Source organism: Amblyomma mixtum, chromosome 9 (assembly GCF_055824585.1).
Source record: "Amblyomma mixtum isolate Tamu chromosome 9, ASM5582458v1, whole genome shotgun sequence".
Classification (NCBI taxonomy): Eukaryota; Metazoa; Arthropoda; class Arachnida; order Ixodida; family Ixodidae; genus Amblyomma; species Amblyomma mixtum.
The window spans coordinates 61,684,716-61,703,724 of NC_143020.1; the positions used below are offsets into that span (position 1 = coordinate 61,684,716).

Consider the following 19,009-nt stretch of genomic DNA (forward strand, 5'->3'; position numbering starts at 1 on the left):
ATCGAAAGGAAGTCATACATTCCCGCTTCACTGCTTAGACTTGTTACCGACTGACTTGTTAGAAAACGAGAACCAGGGGCTTTTTTCGGTGCAACGCTTCAACCAATATTGTTTCTTCCCGCAAGCGAACAAAAAAAAAAGACGAGCATGCATTGTTGTGCCATATTTTATTCATTGCAGTGTTCTGGGTGGCATACAGACGATCTACAATTTACTATTGATGAAGATGCAGAGTGTTTCTAGTTTCTTGGGGCCACATAATATTCAGTGGTTCTCGGGCAACTGGGTACAAGGTCTTCCTTGTTGAGCTGCGTCGAAGAAATTACATTCAGTATTCCTGGTACGGCAGGATCGCTGTGATGCGGTAGTAGACGCACTGAAAGAAAATGGATTCATTTCAGTAAAGAGTATTGGCGCATTAAAGGCGCAATTTTTCGGCGCTACACTTTTTATTTCCTGAGACGAAGAATAAACCACGCAATCTTCTTTTTGATCCATTACTAATTACACCACACTACAAATACTAGCGGAAATTTTTTTTCCAGCCAGTGAGCACGGAAAGGAACCCAGTTGTTCAAATGTACCTTCCCTCAAGGACCACGTGCAGCTTCATTACTTTATATCTCGCAGCCAAACCAACACTGAAAGATATTACGGTATAGGGTTCTATCACTTTGAAAAGTGAGTTTTATGGTATGTCACTATAATTAATTTTTCAAGGCGATGCACCTAGAGGGGTAGGCAAAAGCAGGCAGCTATTTTTTGTGCGGATATAGGCGGAGTTAATTTTATTGCTGCATCTAGGAAACTCTTTATTGTTTGTACTACCTGTAGTGATTAACAAAAAAATAACAAAGAAGCCAAATACAAAGATAGCATTGTAAGCAGTGTAAAAATAATAGCATGTGTTTTCGCTGTCACACCACAATAACTAACAGCCTGACTAGGCCCTCTCTAGGTCAAAGTTTTCTCCCATATCTCTCCAAATAACCCTGTCCTGCGCAAACTGAGGCCGGGTTATCACTGCAAACCTCTGGGCAGCTGACTTCCAGCCGCCCACTGGCACACTTTCCTTCTCTTGGAATCCCGTCCGTTATGTTGCATTCATAATACTGGACCTGCCCATACCCTTTTCTCATTCTAGAATTTGGCTGGGGTGTTATTAACAAGCCTTTGTTCCCTGCCAACTCTGCTCACGTCCTGTCTCTTAACGTTACACCATTTTTTTTTTTTTTGCAAACCTTGTCGCGTTGTCCTCTATTTATGCTGAACCCTTTTAGCTTTCCACCGCGTTCCTGCCCCGTAGGCGAGGAACCGTGAGACAAAGCTGTTATATACAATTTTTCTTTTTGACTACTCGTACACTTCTATTCATGATCTCACAATACCTGACTAATGCGCATTTTAACTGTAGTTGTCCGCATCTGCACTCCCTGCCTAAGTAGAAGCCCTTACTAATTCCTACGCTTCGCTGCGTGTCATAAACTGCTGTTTCCTTACAGGACTGTTGAAAAACAGTTTAGTATTCTAAACATTAATTTCTGGAACCATTATTCTGGTTTTCCTGCCATGCTGTGTAATTCGTCACATTGTTACTTCCCACGGCAGTGTCATCAGAGAATCGCAGATCACTAACATACTCTTTATTACCTATCATCCCTACTCTTCCCAACAGAGATCTCTCAACAACTTCAGTAAACACGTGGTGAATACTACCAAAGAGATCGTGTCTCACTACCCGATACCGTTCCTTACTGGCGTTTTACTGGTTTTGTATAGAGGACAATGGTGGCTTAGCTACTGCTATAGGTGTTTTCAACTTTTATATACCTCTTTTACACCCCGGTTCCGTAATAGCTGCATTACTGCCGGGGTTTTGACTGAGTCAGATGCTTTATCGTTATCTATGAACGCTATATTAGGTGTTTCTTATATTCTGCGCATTTATCTCTCAACTGATTGGTAGCATGATTGTGGTCGATTGTTGAACGGCCGCATCCAAAGCCTGCCTACTCTCTTGGTTAGTGAAAGTCTAACGTTGTCTTTATTCCCTCAGTAATTACCTTATTAAACGCCTTGTAGGCGACGAGCAGTAAGTTCATCTGTGTGTAATTTTTCACGTGCTTGAAATTTCCTTTTTATAGATTAAAATAATGTTAGCGTTGTTCCAAGAATCCGGTAGACTCTAAATTATGAGAATTTGTGTGTACAAGGTGGATAGTTTTTTTAGCACAGTCTCACCTGTTTCCTCCAACTGATCTGCAGATACCCGATTCCCACCATCTGCTCTCTCCTTGCCATTGCTGCTAAGCCTTTCTTTACTTCCTCTTTTGTTATAGGCGGGATATCTACTTACCCTGCAATGCTGCCTCCGTGATTATCACTCTAATCAATTGGGCTACTCTACAGATCTCTGTATTATTCGTCCGCAATCATAACTATCTCATCCACTGTAGTAACGACATTACGTGCTTGTCCCAAAGCATATACCTGAATTTGTTTATGCCTAGTTTCTTCCGCACCGCTTGGATGCTACCGGCTACCTCTGTTTTTTAAAGCATTCTTTATTCTCTGCACATTATACTGCCTTAGTCCTTACCTCAATTATCTCACACATAAAGGTAAACTTTGACAGATCTGGCAGTTCTCTTCAATCTTTGGGATCAGATGTTTTCGTGCTACGACGTGCGTTAATCAGATATTTCGCCTCCTGAGCATATTGATACCCTGTGTAGGTGGCATAACCTATACTCCTATTGCTCATGACGTAATGATATCTGTGATATCATCATTGATTGCTCGAACACAAAGGTATTCGTTCTCGGTTTGAGCCGAATATCTGTTCTCCAGCGATATCGGGAGTTCCTCTACTTTCCCTCTCACCATTAACTTGTTGGTGAGCTTCCACTTCACTAGTTTCTTTCCCTCTGCAAGTCCAGACTAATTTGCGACTTAACCACCCTATGCTCACTACATCTCACATTGAGTGCACCTCCACGTCCTGCAGTATACTAGAGGGAGCGCACAGTTGCAAGTCTGTGGCATTGTTAGCCTCGCCGTTCAAGCTCTTTTACTTCTACTTAGGGTTCTCCGATATGCGGCATTATGCGGGAGAAGCTGTTCATGGTTCGAAATATATCTCATTCTGCGAACTCTTACAATAACTCCCCTTTCCTGTTCCTAGAACTAATACGAGCATACCTTGGCACAAAAGTGACTGGTTAGTACAATATACTGTGTTTTATTGCTGATAGCACGTCTTCATATAATATTTCTATTATCTGATCACTTGAGTGGATGCAGGAGCGTACACTAAATTCTTACCACCCATGACGTGTAATTACAACTGTAACTTCTCGTTAACTCCACGTATTCCTCTATGTGACCAGATATATTCTTATTGACCTGGAATCACACGCCCAGCTCTCGCCTGTCCACTGAATCGCGATAGCATATTAAGTGCCCGCTCATTATCAATGTATGAGCTTCGTCTGTTCTCCTAACCGCACTAAAGCTTGCGACTGCGCATCTAATATCAGCTAGTTTGTCGAACAGCATTGCTAGCCTAGCCTCACTTGATAATTTTCTAGCGTTAAACTTTGCCAGGTGCAGCTTCTAATTATGGAATATCTGGAGTCAGAGAATCTTGGCAGCCTCCTCTGCGTAGCAGGTCTGACCGCCGCCTTGATCAGTTGCTGTGCTGCCTCTAGCGACTGAGATCCAGGGATCATCATCATTATCATAATCATCAGCCTGACTACGCCCACTGCAGGGAAAAGGCCTCTCCCATGTCTCTCCAATTAACCCTGTCCTTTGTCAGTTGACGCCACTGTATCCCCGCAAACTTCTTAATCTCATCCGCCCACCTAACTTTCTGCCGTCCCCTGCTACGTTTGCTTTCTCTTAGAATCCACTCCGTTACCCTTACGGACCAGCGGTTATCTTGCCTTCGCATTACATGCCCTGCCCAAGCCCATTTCTTCCTCTTGATTTCAACTAAAATATCATTAACCCGCGTTCGTTCCCTCACCCACTCCGCCCTCTTCCCATCTCATAGCGTTACACCTATCATTTTCCTTTCCATCTTCAGGGATATTGGTGAGCTACCATTCATGATCTGAGAGAACCTGCCATATGCGCTCCACCCCATCCTTATTCTTCTAGTTATTTCCCTCTCATGATCCGGATCTGCGGTCACCACCTGCCCTAAGTAGACATATTCTCTTACTACTTCCAGCACCTCGCTACCAATTGCGAACTGCTGTTCCCTTGCTAGGCTGTTGAACATTACTTTGGTTTTCTGCATGTTAATTCTGAGCCCCACCGATCTGCTCTGCCTGTCTAACTGATTGATCATGATTTGGCCGCCGGAAGGATGGCCAAATCATGGCCTGGTACAAGCCGCTCAAAATTGGTTTCAGCGGTGTTTGCATCAGAAGGCCAGCAAATTATGTCTTCAGGACGAACTATGCAAGCGAGATAGAGTTGAATTCTATCTTTATTGTTTTATTGGGATGTAACGTCCTAAAGCGACTCAGGCTATGAGGGACGCTGTAGTGGAGGGCTCCAGAAATTTCAACCACCTGGGGTTCTTTAACGTGGACTGACATCACAGAGTACACGGGCCCCTAGAATTTCGCCTCCACCGAAATTCGACCGCCGAGGTCGGGACCGAACCCGCTTTTTTAATGTCAACAGTCGAACGTCATAACCACTGAGCCACCGCGGCGACTGAATTCTACCATCGTAGGCCATGAATGCACAAGACTATGCAAATTAATTCTATCTGCTTATATTAAGAAGGACTAATATCAGACAGCATGTTACCTACTTTCAGTATACAGGGTGTTTCACCTAAGACTTTACACAATTTTAAAAATATTGTTTTTGAGTTAGAAAGGCGCTTTATGCGGTATGGCATCGTCAGTGGTGTTGTACATCAGAACATAGCTAAGGCGTACTAACAAGCAGAATGACTAACTAATATTGAATAGTTATCTTTTTAACTATTCCTGTTCGCATTCTCAATAATTGAGGCGTGTAGCCCATAGTAAGCAATATCCATGTCTGTTTTTTACAATTTCGAAAAGGCAATTATTCTGGGCGTTGTAGCCCAACAAATTTTGTCTATTTTGACGAGTTAGGTGCACTGGAGAGGTTACTTTGCCTGCAAGCTTCTCGACAGGGCATGTATTTTGACGTAATGTAAGCAAAATAGATATTACTTACGGTGGGCTACATGCCTCTCAATAAGTAAAGAGCCTAACTAATAGTTAAGAAGTTAACTATTCAATATTAGTTCACCAGCCTACTAGTTAGCACGCCTTAGTTGTCTTCTGGTGTAGTTCACCGCTGACAATGTTATGCCTAAAAAGCACTCTTTTAATTCAATATGTCTATTTTTCAAAGTTATGTAAAGTCTTAGGTGACGCACCCTTTATATTTATTTAATACGGTTGAAAAAAATAGTGCGATATCAAATATGACAGCATATCGCAAGCGAATAATGTAATAGAGAAATGCTAACAAGAGTAAAAGCGTCATTAACTTGGCTGCATGAAGTTAATGACGCTTTTGTGGCAGGAGTATTGTCGTCTTAGTAAAAACTTCATGCAGGTGATGCATCATCCACTACGCGAGACTGAGAAAAATTTTCTTACACTCATTAGAGCTATAAGATCCATGAAGGTTTGCCACTGAAAAGAAAACACAAGACATATCTGATTAGGGCACTTAGGGCACAAACATTCTATTCTGTTTGCTTTCTGGGAAAGCTTCTTCAGTGACCTCTGCAACAGTTTTTGAACACAATAATATACAGATTAGTTAAGACACTAGACTCTGTTGTCATTAACACCTGAGGCAAATAATACACATCTACATGTAGCAAAAAAAAAATAATAACTATGTTCACAGCTTGGTGAGCTCTCTCCTGTGAGTTTTTCGATCTCGCACCCTCGATCGGATTACTCATGTGCCTTCTAGGCCTTAACGATAGAAAGTACTCTTCGGAATGCTCTCACGTCTTACGAATCGTTTCTTACTCCGCCAGTAAAGTAATATTGTCATGTCGTTGTGACGGCAGGTCCATGAGCAAATGATTGATCAGGCTGGCACAGCACATAAATTGTTTGTTCAGCGAACATGTGTCCAAAATCACGAAACTTGACATCGAAGACTGGACCAAGTCTGCTAACCGTCATCGGATTAAGAGTGGCTCTCGCACTTTGCGTTTAATTTAAATGTGGTGACGAAGTTTTCAGGCATGGCGTCCATACGACAATCTCAAACATTGTAGAAAAAGCTCAGGGTGACTACAACGATTGCAGAAACCAAGAGAGGAATAATACGGGCAAGTTTATACACTATTTGCATAAAAACAGCGCAACAGACGAGACCAAGAAGAGAAGACAGAAACACAGGCGCTGTCAACTGAAACTTTACAGTCAGCGCCTGTGTTGACAGTTAGCGCCAGCCGTCTGTTGTGCTGTTTTTATGCAAAGATTGCAGAAAGTATGGTCGCCTCCCGCACATGCAAGAACAAAAGTGAAAAAACGCACACGCAAAGCATTAGAGGAACAACACCGCAGGGTTAGACCGGTGGTTTAGCGACCGCCTCATATGTGTGAGGTGCGGTGTTCGATCCCCAGTGTTGCTAAATGCACATGGGTGGAGCAATGTGTACAAGCTTTCTTAAGGCCTCGTACTCGGCTGCTCTGAGGAAGATCCTTGGAAAATGGGTGTCTCACTCCACAGATTACTTATGCTGCTGAGCTCTGTAGCCAAAGAGGCCCTCACGCCTTTTAAATTCATCCCCAGAGGAAATAAAATCGCAGCTAATTTACGAAAATGAAACGAATGCCAAATTTGCGAGGCTTCAGCAGAAGTACTTACAGTCAGTACGTCGCCTTCTGTGCAGAGATCCGGGACTTCGTTCTTTTTAAGACACTGCAATATAATAAATTAAGCAGAAAATTAATCCACAGTGGCGCCGTTAGCGTGGCAGCATACATGCATCATGGTATACCCGTGAAGAGGTGTCCGCGTCGTAATGTTTAATGCAGTTGCAAAATATTTTGTCCAAGTGATGCTTATTTTGACACTTCTTGGCTTATAATGCATGCTGCCTGCTAGACGCTTTTCTTCAATTCATTCAAAGCGCCAAGGTAAATTATGTTTGCCTTTTATTATATATTGTAAAATACAATATTCCTCAGTAAATCAGAATTGAGAGAATATTGGTTAAAACTGCTAGCGAATGTTGGCTTTCCAACGATACGCGCGAAAATATTGCTATATTCTGAAGTGGTATAGATCTTCGCATTCTCTCAAGTCGCATTGCTGCCCGCATTTGAAGGCTTTTTAAGACATGAAAAGACTTTGTGCCTTTAATTATACTAATATGCAGCCTGATCAGCTCTGTTCAAAATCATATGTAGATCTGCAAGCCAAGTGATATAATTGGTAATATTAACACAAGACAGATATAAATCATTATGCTACGTAACGGGTGTAACGGCCGCCTGCATCGGCAGAGAAAGCGTTTGAACCTAAGCTAATCATGAACGATTGACCTGCTGACTCCTGCTGTGCATCTGTTTTTAATAATCCCAGTGCTAGGGACAGTTTATATTCTACAGAACGCCGAAGCGTACCGAAGTATAACTTTTTGAAACCAGGAAACAAAGGAACTATAAAAAAGGGTGGCAGTTTATCTCACCTCACCCATCCCGTTAACATCTGGAACGATGACCGAAGAAGGTTCTTCGCAGGTGACTTCAACCAGGGACAGGTATTCATCACAAGTCAGATTGTACCGAGATTTGGGAAGAGTGACCCCATAGGAACACATCCGCACAATGGTCTCTGTCTGAACTGAAAGAGGCAAAGATCGCAATCACTAAAAACGCTAGTTCCAGCTCCAAAACATTCAGAATAAAATAAGACGACGGTTAAGCGAAGACTTGCTTTTAAAACGTTTCGGAGGGTTGGTTAGTTAGGCAGCATCACGAACCGGGCGGCGCACTCAGACACAATTCTGTGTTCCTCTCGTTCTTTTTCCTAGTTCGTGTTTCTAAACTGAGATCTTCGCTTCATGACGACGTACCGGTATTTCGACTGGAGGTGTTTTTGAATTAACTGTTATTGTTGTCATGAGTATGAGTGTTATTAGCTTGAGCAACAACGAGCAAGTAATTGCATTGCTTAAGACATTCGTGAGCACTATGCATGTGCTGATTTCCAGCTTGCACACGCCAGATACACAGAATGCACTGCTGGTGCTGTATATGCTCAATCCAGTTCTTGTAACCGTCCAGTAGATTGCACAACGCATCCTTCAGCTTCATCGTTCCGAAATGCGGTCGGGATGTCTTACATTGTCATCCAGATTATAAGACGCAGCGGCAAGTAGCCTTTATTCCCAGTGGAACTTCCGCGCTGCCTGACAGCCTTGTGTTAGAGACAGAGGACTGGCGATGAGTTCTACTCAGGTCGTAGCGCTCGGCAGCCTTCAAGGTGTGCAGGCTACAGCTGCGGCGGCCTGTGACTTTCAGCGCGTGTGTCATTCCCTGTAGTGCTTGCTACGAACCGCATTTTTTTACTTCCTTTTATCCTTTCACGCCCCCGTCATCCCTCTCCCTCAGTGCAGGGTAACCAATCGGAGCATCCTGGTTTACATCCCTGCCTTTCCTCTACTGCTTTTCTCTCTCTCTCTCTCTCAGGTTCTAATTAAATCTTCTAAAAATGATCACTCCTCTCGCCTTGGTAAAAGTCTAAACACTTTCCGCTAGAAATGCTCATTTTATTTTCTTGTACGACCTGCCAAGCACTACATCCGTAATTTTTCCTTCTTCCACCCATGCCGTCAACCAAAGCACTACGCGCCAGGTCATCCAGAATCCCAGAACCACCAGTTAAATTTTATGTTATGAAAATTATATGCAGTAACACGAGGTGGTTTTTTGTAAGAAACGGTATTATTTATTTATTGAAGAACACTGTTATTACCTCTTGTCACAAAAAGCTGGCGCTGAAGCAGAGCTCTGCATCCTACTGATATAACTGAACAGGTGCATGTCAGTAGTGACTTAATTGTCCTCGCAACAAAATTTTTTTGTTGCGAAAAGGAAATGTGCATGCCTCGGCTACCAGGCAGCGCTCCTTCTCATCGCCAGAAGGTCGACAGAAGCCTGCAGAGCCCTGGACTGAGGGCCACATGCGCTACAACCACCATCCTCTTTAGTAAACGTTTACTCATTCACTCACTCACTCACTCTCACTCCCTCACTCTCACTCACTCTAACTCTCACTCATTCACTCACGCCCTAGACAAATAGCTTTAGAGCAAACTACATTTCGTTTACTTTTCTGTCCGACACATTTTCTGTGCACATCCACGAATAGAGAAGTAGCCTCAGCGCTGCTGATTTTGCAGCCATACGGTGCTTATGTGTCCAGCATCACCTGAAACTAATACAGCTTAGGTCAGGGTGCCTGTTTTGCCAGATTCCTCGAGCAAAGCTTTTATAGGGTATTCAGAAAATAAGGTAACGAAATAATTTAACTATCATGCCATGTACACAGCTAACTATAGTTACCAGTCTACTTGGCAGCTAGCTATAGTTATAATTGTGTGTTTTCAGCTATACATCGCGGAAAATCTTGACACGAGTATTACACGGTGCATGCTTTCTTCGAACATTATCTTGCAGGAGAAATATCACCTCTTGCCTCCCAAATTCTAAGACGGGCTCCCACCTATCCAACTCGCACAAAGGTAGTCTGGGCTCCTGGCCACCAGGGTCTACGAGGCAATGAGGCCGCTGATGCGGCCGCCTGAGCGCTCACACACCGGGCTCCTCATCCTAGCTCTCCTGGCTCAGAAGCTCATAAACCGCTTCTGCGGTTCCGCGAAACCTTAATTCATTATTGCGACAGCCTCCGCCTCTACCCGGCACCTGCCAAGGGGCTGAGTAAGGCGGAGGAGCGAACTCTGCGGCGCCTGCAGACAGGAACCCTTTTCTGTACTGCCATAGCAAAACATTTTGATCCGAACATAGATGGGCGCTGCCCGCGCTGTGGAGAGATCTGCGACATCTTTCACACGGCGTGGGCATGTACTCAAAATCCTCACCTTCCCCCTTCCCCCACCCGAGAGGCATGGGAGACTGCCCTCCTCAACTGCTCCACACTGGAGTCCCCAAGGGCTCTAGTAAAGCGGGCGCGAGACGGGGCTTCGTCGTGCGGTGTCCCGGACTAAGGATACCGACCATGCAGCGGGGTTTTCTCACCCCCGAACTCTCTTTGAGAATTAAGGTTTTTCACCACCACCACCACCCCGTCTATTTCGCGACAAAATAAACAGCCTTACTCCAGCCAACAGAAGCAAGGAGCATGGGTGATTTTTTTTTAATCTCTGGTGTTAATTAATTAGAGAATAATAGCGTAATTTATCTTTTAAAAATAACTGAGAAGAAAGCAGAAGAAAAATAACCACATGCCGCTGGTGCGCTCCGAACCCACGCTCTTTTCGGGAATATTTATGTCATGCATGCCATACCGACCAAGTCTTTTCCATTCATTTGTCTGGTTAATAGCCTTGCTCCAGGGGAGGTAGCCTAACTCTTCCGTTACACTCCTAAAAAGTTACCCTAAAACCTAACGGAAAGCGCAAATACTAGATAGCACAGCTACAACCGAGCAGCTTTCTTGACTGCCACGCCCCAAAGCGCGGTTAACATTTGCGCACTATAGAAGTTGTACAGGTGCGTCTTCGAAGCGCAGGTCGGAGGCCGTTGATCAAAGACGCGTCACGGCAGGCACACACCCAGGAGTCACTCCGGAACCAGCACAGCACTTCGTTCACCTCTTCGTCGCACCGCGTGAACGGATGCCGGTCGTTCCCATTACAGTTACCTCCCCGGCGAAAAGGAGCCATCCTGGCGACTTACGGGGACGAAAGAGTTGGCGGGTCATAGTAGGGCTTAAGACGCTCGACGTGTACAGTTTCACGCCCCCGGCGACGATGATCCGGAGATGGGTTAAGGGGCTCAACTACGTAATTCACGGGAGAAGTTTGTTGTAGAACGCGGTAAGGGCCGTGATAGCGGGAAAGCAGTTTCGTGGCGAGGCCGGGAGTGGAGGAAGGCACCCAGAGCCAAACGAGTGCACCGGAGGGATATGACACGGGAGGGTCCGAGGGGTCCCGAAGGTGCTTCTGGTGCCCCTGCAGTTGTGTGGTGAAAGAGCGCGCAAGTTGTCGACATTCTTCGGCATACATGTGAGCGTCGGAAAGGGATGTGGTCTCGGAAGGCTCAGGACGGTAGGGGAGGATGGTGTCCATGGTGGATGTAGGCTCGCGACCATATAAGAGAAAGAAAGGGGAGAATCCCGTCGTTGTCTGCGTAGCCGTATTATAGGCGTAGATTACGAAAGGAAGTACTTTGTCCCAGTTGGAGTGGGCGGTATCAACATACATGGCGAGCATGTCACTGAGTGTGCGGTTGAACCGCTCAGTCATGCCGTTGGTTTGTGGGTGATAGGCGCTGGTACAGCGATGAACGATTTTGCATTCCTTTAGCAGCGCCGCGACGACTTCCGAGAGAAAAACACGGCCACGGTCACTGAGCAGTTCTTTCGGGGCTCCGTGACGAAGAACAAGACGGTGTAGGATGAAAGAAGCAACATCCTGTGCGGTAGCAGATTGGAGAGGCGACGTTTCTACGTAGCGGGTGAGGTGGTCAACGGCCACGATGACCCAGCGGTTGTTAGCCGAACTCGTTGGAAGCGGACCGTAAAGATCGATGCCGACGCGGTCAAAGGGGCGGGCAGGGCAGGGTAACGGCTGCAATGGAGCGGGGTCGTGGCGGGGAGGGTTCTTGCGACGTTGGCAGGCTGTACATGACCGAATGTACTGACGTACGAAGCGGTACATACCGCGCCAGTAATAGCGCAGACGCAGGCGAGCATACGTTTTCAATACACCGGCATGGCCGCATTGTGGATCGGCGTGGAAAGAGGCGCAGATCGCAGCACGGAGGTGGCGAGGAATCACCAACAGCCACTTCCGCCCGTCGGAGAGGTAGTTACGCCGGTATAAGAGGCCATCACGAACGGCAAAATGGCGGGCTTGGCGACGAAGAGTCCGGGACGAAGAAAGTGGCGAGGGATTAGACAGTAAGGTGAGGAGGGAATTGATCCAAGGATCCTGCTGTTGTTCGGAAAGCATATCAGGGACACCGAACGACGAGAAATCGTAGGCACAGACGAGGGCAGAGGCGGAATCGCAAGGGAGTGGTGAACGGGAAAGTGCGTCTACGTCGGAGTGCTTGCGTCCAGAGCGATAAATAACCTGAATATCAAATTCCTGGAGACGTAAAGCCCAGCGGGCAAGTCGGCCAGAGGGATCTTTGAGCGAGGACAGCCAGCAGAGAGCATGATGGTCGGTGACGACATAGAACGGCCGGCCGTAGACGTAAGGGCGGAACTTGGCAATAGCCCAAATGATGGCGAGACATTCTTTTTCTGTGACAGAATAGTTGGATTCCGCCTTGGTGAGGGCGCGGCTGGCGTAAGCCACAACATATTCCGGATGGCCAGACTTCCTTTGGGCAAGAACTGCGCCCAACCCCACACCGCTCGCGTCAGTGTGAATCTCGGTCGGACAGTCGGGATCAAAATGGCGGAGTATTGGGGGGGGGGGGGGGGGAGACCAGGAGGCGACGTAAAGTGGTGAATGCGTCATCGCAAGCGGGGGACCAAGACGATAGATTCGGGCTGCCGGCAAGAAGCTGTGTTAAAGGTGCAATGATACAGGCGAAATTCCGGATGAAGCGGCGGAAGTAGGAACACAAGCCTACAAAACTGCGAAGTTCTTTTAAGGTGGTCGGTTTGGGACAGTCAGCGACGGCGCGGAGTTTGGCAGGGTCAGGAAGGACGCCATCTTTGGAGATGACATGGCCTAATATCGTCAGTTTCGTGGCACCGAAGTAACATTTCTTCAGGTTTAGCTGTAGCCCGGCAGCAGTAAGGCACGTGAGAACGCGCTGGAGGCGTAGTAAATGAGAAGAAAAATCTTTGGAAAAAACGACAATGTCATCCAGATAGCACAGACACGTTTCCCATTTGAGCCCGCTGAGAATATTATCCATCATTCTCTCGAATGTGGCTGGAGCCTTGCATAGGCCGAATGGCATGACATTGAATTCATACAGGCCGTCTGGGGTGACGAAAGCGGTTTTAGGTCGGTCAGCGGCAGCCATGGGTACTTGCCAGTAGCCAGAGCGTAAGTCTAAGGACGAAAAATACTCCGCTCCCTGCAAGCAATCTAGTGCGTCGTCGATTCGGGGAAGAGGATAAACATCCTTGCTAGTAATCTGGTTGAGACGACGGTAGTCCACGCAGAACCGAATGGAGCCATCTTTTTTCGTCACCAGGACAACAGGAGAGGCCCAAGGGCTGTGAGAGGGCTGTATTATGCCGCGCTGTAGCATATCGTCGACATTGTCACGGATGACGCGGCGCTCTGTGGGCGAGACGCGGTATGGTCGCTGGCGCAAGGGGGCGTGCGTACCTGTGTCGATTTCGTGAGAGACGGCAAACGCACGGCCCAAATATGGTTGGGAAAGGTCAAAAGACGTGCTGAAGCGCTGGAGAAGTGTGAGTAGCTGGTCACGTTGAGCGAGCGGAAGGTCGGCAGCGATGGCGCGTTGAAAGACGTCGACGGGAAGCGGATGGGGCGTGGTCGCACAAATGTCCAGGAGAGCAACCTCGGGACAGGCACGGTGATCGGAGAACTCGTGGGCAAGAGCAGGGTCCAGTTCTTCGACACGACCGAGACATTCACCGCGAAGGAGTGAGGACGGGCAAGCAAAAGGGTTGGAGACATAAATGGCACAGTGACCATCGGAAATCGTGAGAACGGCGAAAGGAATCAGAAGGTGGTGTCGGCGGGTGGCAGCTGTGGTGGGTGTGAAGAGAACAGGGCTACTGAAGGTGGAGTCAGGTAGGAGCGGGACGAGGGCAGAAGAGAAGGGAGGTATGGCGGTGTCGGCAGCTACGAGAAGTTTAGCGGTGGGCACTGGCAGGTCGCACACGGAAACGTTACACACCGAGGATAGCGCGAGTTCAGCACGAGCACAATCAATCACTGCACGGTGGGTTGAGAGGAAGTCCCATCCTAGGATGACATCGTGAGAGCACGCACTCAGCACAACAAACTCGATGATATATGCTACGTCGTTGACAGAAACTCGTACCGTGCAGGCTGCGATGGGGTGGATGCGCTGTGAGCTGGCCGTACGGAGCGAAAAGTCAGACAGGGGCGTCGTCACCTTGCGAATTTTGCGGCGAAGAGAGTCACTAATCACAGACACGGCAGCGCCCGTGTCAACGAGCGCGAGAACAGGGACACCTTCGACAATCGCATGAATCACGTTGGCGGGAGGAAACGGAGGACTTGGCGAGTTCGCAAAAGACGCAGTTCTTGCCTCCGGAACTGCGGCAGTTAGTTTTCCTCGCGGATGGGTTCCGGTCGCCGAAGCATTGGGGAAATTGAACGGCGGCGAGGGGAAGGCGAGCGACGAGTAGAATACTGGGAACGAGGCATAGACGAGCCAGAAGAGCCAAGAGAAGGGCGGCTCGGGATCGTATCCGTACGGATGCACAGCCTCCCCAGAGCGAGACAAGCGCTGACGGCTTCAGCATAAGTGAGTGGTGCTGCGTCAGGAGGAGGCGGGGGGCTGGATGGCAGGACTGCAGCGACCTACTCCTGAACAACACGGCGGATAGTCGGCGCAAGGGAGGGCGCGAGGTCGGCAGTAGGGCACACGGTCTGGAACGTGATGGAGAAGAGAAAGCTGGCGGGCGACTTCCTCGCGTATAAAATCTTTTACGCGCTCCATGAATAGGGATTGGTCCGAAGACGAGGGACCAAGAGACAAGCCAGCAAGACTCTCGGTAGGCGCACCAGACTGCCGCGTAGAAGCGCGTTGCTTGCGCAACTCGTCATAGCTCTGGCACAGCTCGATGACGGCACTGACGGAGGTGGGATTCTTCGCCAGGAGCATTTGGAAAGCGTCATCGGCTATCCCTTTGAGAATGTTGTTAACTTTGTCAGTCTCTGGCATCGAAGGGTTGACGCGCTTACATAAATCGACCACGTCTTCAATGTAGCTGGTGAATGTTTCAGCCGGTAGCTGGGCTCGAGCACGGAGACGTTGCTCGGCGCGAAGTTTCCGCACGGCGGGGCGGCCGAAAACGTCCGCGAAGCTTGCCTTGAATGAAGACCAGGTGGGAAGGTCGGCCTCATGGTTACGAAAACATAAGTTTGCAACGTCTGTGAGGTAGAAAAGGACGTTGCTCAACTTCACGGCGTCGTCCCACCGGTTGTAAGTGCTGACGCGCTCGTAGGAGGCCAGCCAATCGTCGACGTCCTGGTCGTCCGTACCGCTAAATGGGGAAGGGTCGCGCTGGCGTTGGACTCCGGAACAGAGGACGGTGGGAGGGATGGCCGGCGATGACTGCGTCGAAGTGTTTGGCATTGTTGGCGGTGCAAGTTGCGTTCCGCTCCGAAGTTCCAGGTTGAGCACCGGGACGGGGATCGAAGCACCTCCACCAAGTGTACGGGTGCGTCTTCGAAGCGCAGGTCGGAGGCCGTTGATCAAAGACGCGTCACGGCAGGCACACACCCAGAGTCACTGTTGTTGTTGTTGTTGTTCACCTCATGGGATGGCGCATACCCACAGAGGGGGATCGGCCAAGAAGAGGGGTGCATAGCCACTCCGGAACCAGCACAGCACTTCGTTCACCTCTTCGTCGCACCGCGTGAACGGATGCCGGTCGTTCCCATTACAAAGTGTTATTTGTAAACAACCAAACATTGGTCGTATTTCACAAAAATTTCATGGTGCTTCTCTGACACTGAATACTTTGAGAAAAAAAAGGACAGTGCAGTTAATTCCTGCACCACCTTTACATACTCCAACTCTCGTTGCGCAGTTCTTCGGGAAGCGTCGCTGCCACAGCGTCCTGCATCACAGCCGTCAGGTAGATCACCTTGTACTCAAGGTCGTAGCTTGTGCACTGAAAGGGCAACAGTAAGTATTATTGATTCACCTCATTGCCTCGTATGACACGTGTTTCTATCTGAGGCCAACCTTTAACTAGGCCACAAATCTACGCTAAGTACTCGGTAAGGTGACTCTATGAAGCCGTGAAGTTCCCAAGGTCACTTACGTTTAACAGGTCCCGCACTGTTTGTGTGTCGTTTTCCTGTAATAGAAAGGAAGATTAGGCAATGCTCTGCCTATTCATTTCTTCTGGACAGATTGCATAAAAGAGTACAAATCTCGGCATGTGAAAAAAGAAGTCATACTTGAAGAATTCTTGCTCGTGCCAGGACATTTCACCTAGCCTAAGCACACTTATTTAAAAAATAAGGTAGCCTAATGCAAGAACTCCAAAAAAACACCTATGTCGAAGCAATTGAGTATTTCACAAACCTGAGACGTTTTAAAGTCTCCTCTTGATCCGGCTATCTATACTCTGTGCTACACTTTCCGTAGAGAGAGAATGTACTTAAAAGCGTCTACGCTACATGATCCGGACTAGGAAAATGCGAAACTTAATTTATAGAACGCAAGAACTGAGCAGAACTTTTGGCAGCAAAGCACAGGAAGCTTCGGTAAAAACAAGATGTAACTCACATTGAGAGGTGCGCAAATGTCGGTAGGCTGGACATCTGTGCACTTTGTCTGGTAAAAAATAACCGAACGTAAGGCGATGTACAGTCTTTGCCAAAAGTAACCAGGCTGCATGGTTTGCTTCTCATTCGTATTGTAGAGCCATTACGGTTCCCCTAAAGACCAAAAAGTTATTTGAAGGTGAGGACAGAGATCCTCCTCACCGTACAGAGAATTAGAGCTTGAGGACGGGCATAATAGCTTTAATAAACGACTGAGAAGCAAACCGGGCAGCCTGGTTACTTCTGGCAAAGACGGTACATCGTTAAGAAATGCTCATACATCACGACATTAGGGACTCCGACTTCGCTTCGCTCGCTTGTTCGGAAATCCAATAGTAGCAATAGTGTGAACAATACATGCATTTTGCGACCATAAGCGAAATTCACCCCATTTCTCCAAGATGTATACTGTACAGCATACTCCGCTCATTTAAGGTTTATTGTACCCATCGGGAAAATATATTGCTTCAGTGATATGTGCTCCTAACTTTATACGATTTCAACTTTGAAGTAGTACATTTGTGTTGAGGTTCTGCAGTGTTTTGTAATAGCAAGGCGTTCAAGCCATTTCTCCGTTTCAAAACTTCTTTTATCAACGTGCTATCACGCAGAGCACCAATGGTAACTCTAAATTTGAAATCTTAATCCATGTAACGCATAAGTGCAGAAAGGTGTTCTTGAACAAATATAAATATATATACGAGAAAAAATTTCGGTTCTTGTTGAACTCTTCGGAATCAATACATTTCCCTTAATTCGGCATCAGGTCAACAATGCTCCTATTTCAATCGTAAAACCACCTCTCCTTAGAAACATGCACTGTAGCAACAGCACCCTTTTGAGGCTTCAAACTAGGCTTTCTGTAAGCATTTCTCTCGATTTATTGCGATCTTATTTTTTGCGAAATCTTCCGAAGCAAGCCTAAAAATCATTCCTAGAACACTAAATCGCTTTTATGATATTTGTCACAGGTTGTATGCAGAAATCAGCCTATTACAAGAGTGACGTATTAAGCTATGTTTTCCAGGACCACTCAGGCGTACTGGGACAATATGTAGTGACGATCATGAAGGACTGACGTGTTTTCAAGGCATTACCCTGTTCTTCGTGAGGAAGTCAGACAGAGTGACCGTCAGGCATGGAGCTGCACAATGAAATACACAAATCAGTATAAGGTGCTCGCAAGGAACCGCAGTAATATTGTGCAGAGGAAACTGCAACATATACCTCTCTGTTGTTCTGCTATAATGAGTTGAACTACAGATAATAAGCGTGTCGTCATAAACCATGTCATTTCAACACCACATGTAAAGGTAATATAACATTTAAGGCAACCCTCTACTACTGGATGCGCCAACTTTAGCTCGTGGACGGTCAACATGAGACTAAAGGAAATTTTAGTGAATCAGAGGCTTAGAGTGAACAACAGACGTGCTTACTGTCGCTATAAATTCATTCACGTATTAGCCATTTGCAGTGTCTGCATGGTACGTCATCTTTTAATGACGTCTTTTCTTCCTATGACTCGATATGTGTGGGCGTGCGTTCACATTTCATCGAAAGTGTAATTCTCACTATCGAATAGGGAAAAAAACCAAGCAAGTACTAAATTATTGCTGCTACTGAACATGCTTAGCATGAGGTGCCGAGAATATTTTAGAAGTTCAGAAGTTATTCCAAAATAGCTCTGTGGTATAACACACCCACATACTGGCTGGGGTGTGCACTGAAATGCTGCTAAGCAATCTTGCAGTGAAAATGGAAACAATGGCGTAAGTAAATACGATTTCATAATGTTTATACACGACTTGAGGTCTTCTAGTGACATATGTAATCGGTACATAGTAATCAGGCTGCTCTCTTTACGTTAAAATTTATACACAAAACATAAGAATTAAGCTTTTCAACTCTCACCGTCCCCGGCGTTTGAAGTGCGCAGAACTGCGGCGAACGCTGCCAGGACTAATGTTTTCGTTCTCATGATTCGTATCAACAGACAGCATTGAACGCAAGCACCATGCGAAAAACACGACGCTTCTTTTTATAGTCCGCGGATTTCAAGGCGAATATGTGGCGTCGTGCACAACACAGCGCCCAAATGGAGGAAGATTGGGCTCAACGCATGTAGGCTGTATTGCCTGACTTCCTGGCAACAGCAAATAGAAAAAAAAGGGAAACAGAAATAAGAGCACGCAACTTTTGTTTGCTATTCGTTTTTATGGTTTAATTTGCGAGACGATGGCTACACGTGCCAGGATGTAGTGA

The 19,009-nt window shown here is 46.9% G+C and overlaps 1 protein-coding gene across 3 annotated transcripts; it reads right to left on the reverse strand.

Moving 5' to 3' along the window:
- Positions 1 to 196: 196 nt before the first annotated feature.
- LOC149329283 (uncharacterized) lies at positions 197 to 18,756 on the reverse strand. 3 transcript variants are annotated; one of them, XM_089562179.1, is made up of 9 exons: positions 18,659 to 18,756; positions 17,842 to 17,888; positions 16,707 to 16,754; positions 16,237 to 16,272; positions 15,981 to 16,083; positions 7,721 to 7,875; positions 6,895 to 6,948; positions 5,661 to 5,696; positions 197 to 376 (listed from the first exon to the last, which is right to left on the reverse strand). In XM_089562179.1, the coding sequence occupies exons 1-9, from the start codon at positions 18,723 to 18,725 to the stop codon at positions 329 to 331; spliced, it is 594 nt and encodes a 197-aa protein (XP_089418305.1). In that variant the 5' UTR covers positions 18,726 to 18,756; the 3' UTR covers positions 197 to 328. The 3 variants fall into 3 exon arrangements, with proteins under 3 accessions (XP_089418305.1, XP_089418308.1, XP_089418306.1); XM_089562182.1 differs by lacking the exon at positions 16,707 to 16,754; XM_089562180.1 differs by lacking the exon at positions 5,661 to 5,696.
- Positions 18,757 to 19,009: the final 253 nt, after the last annotated feature.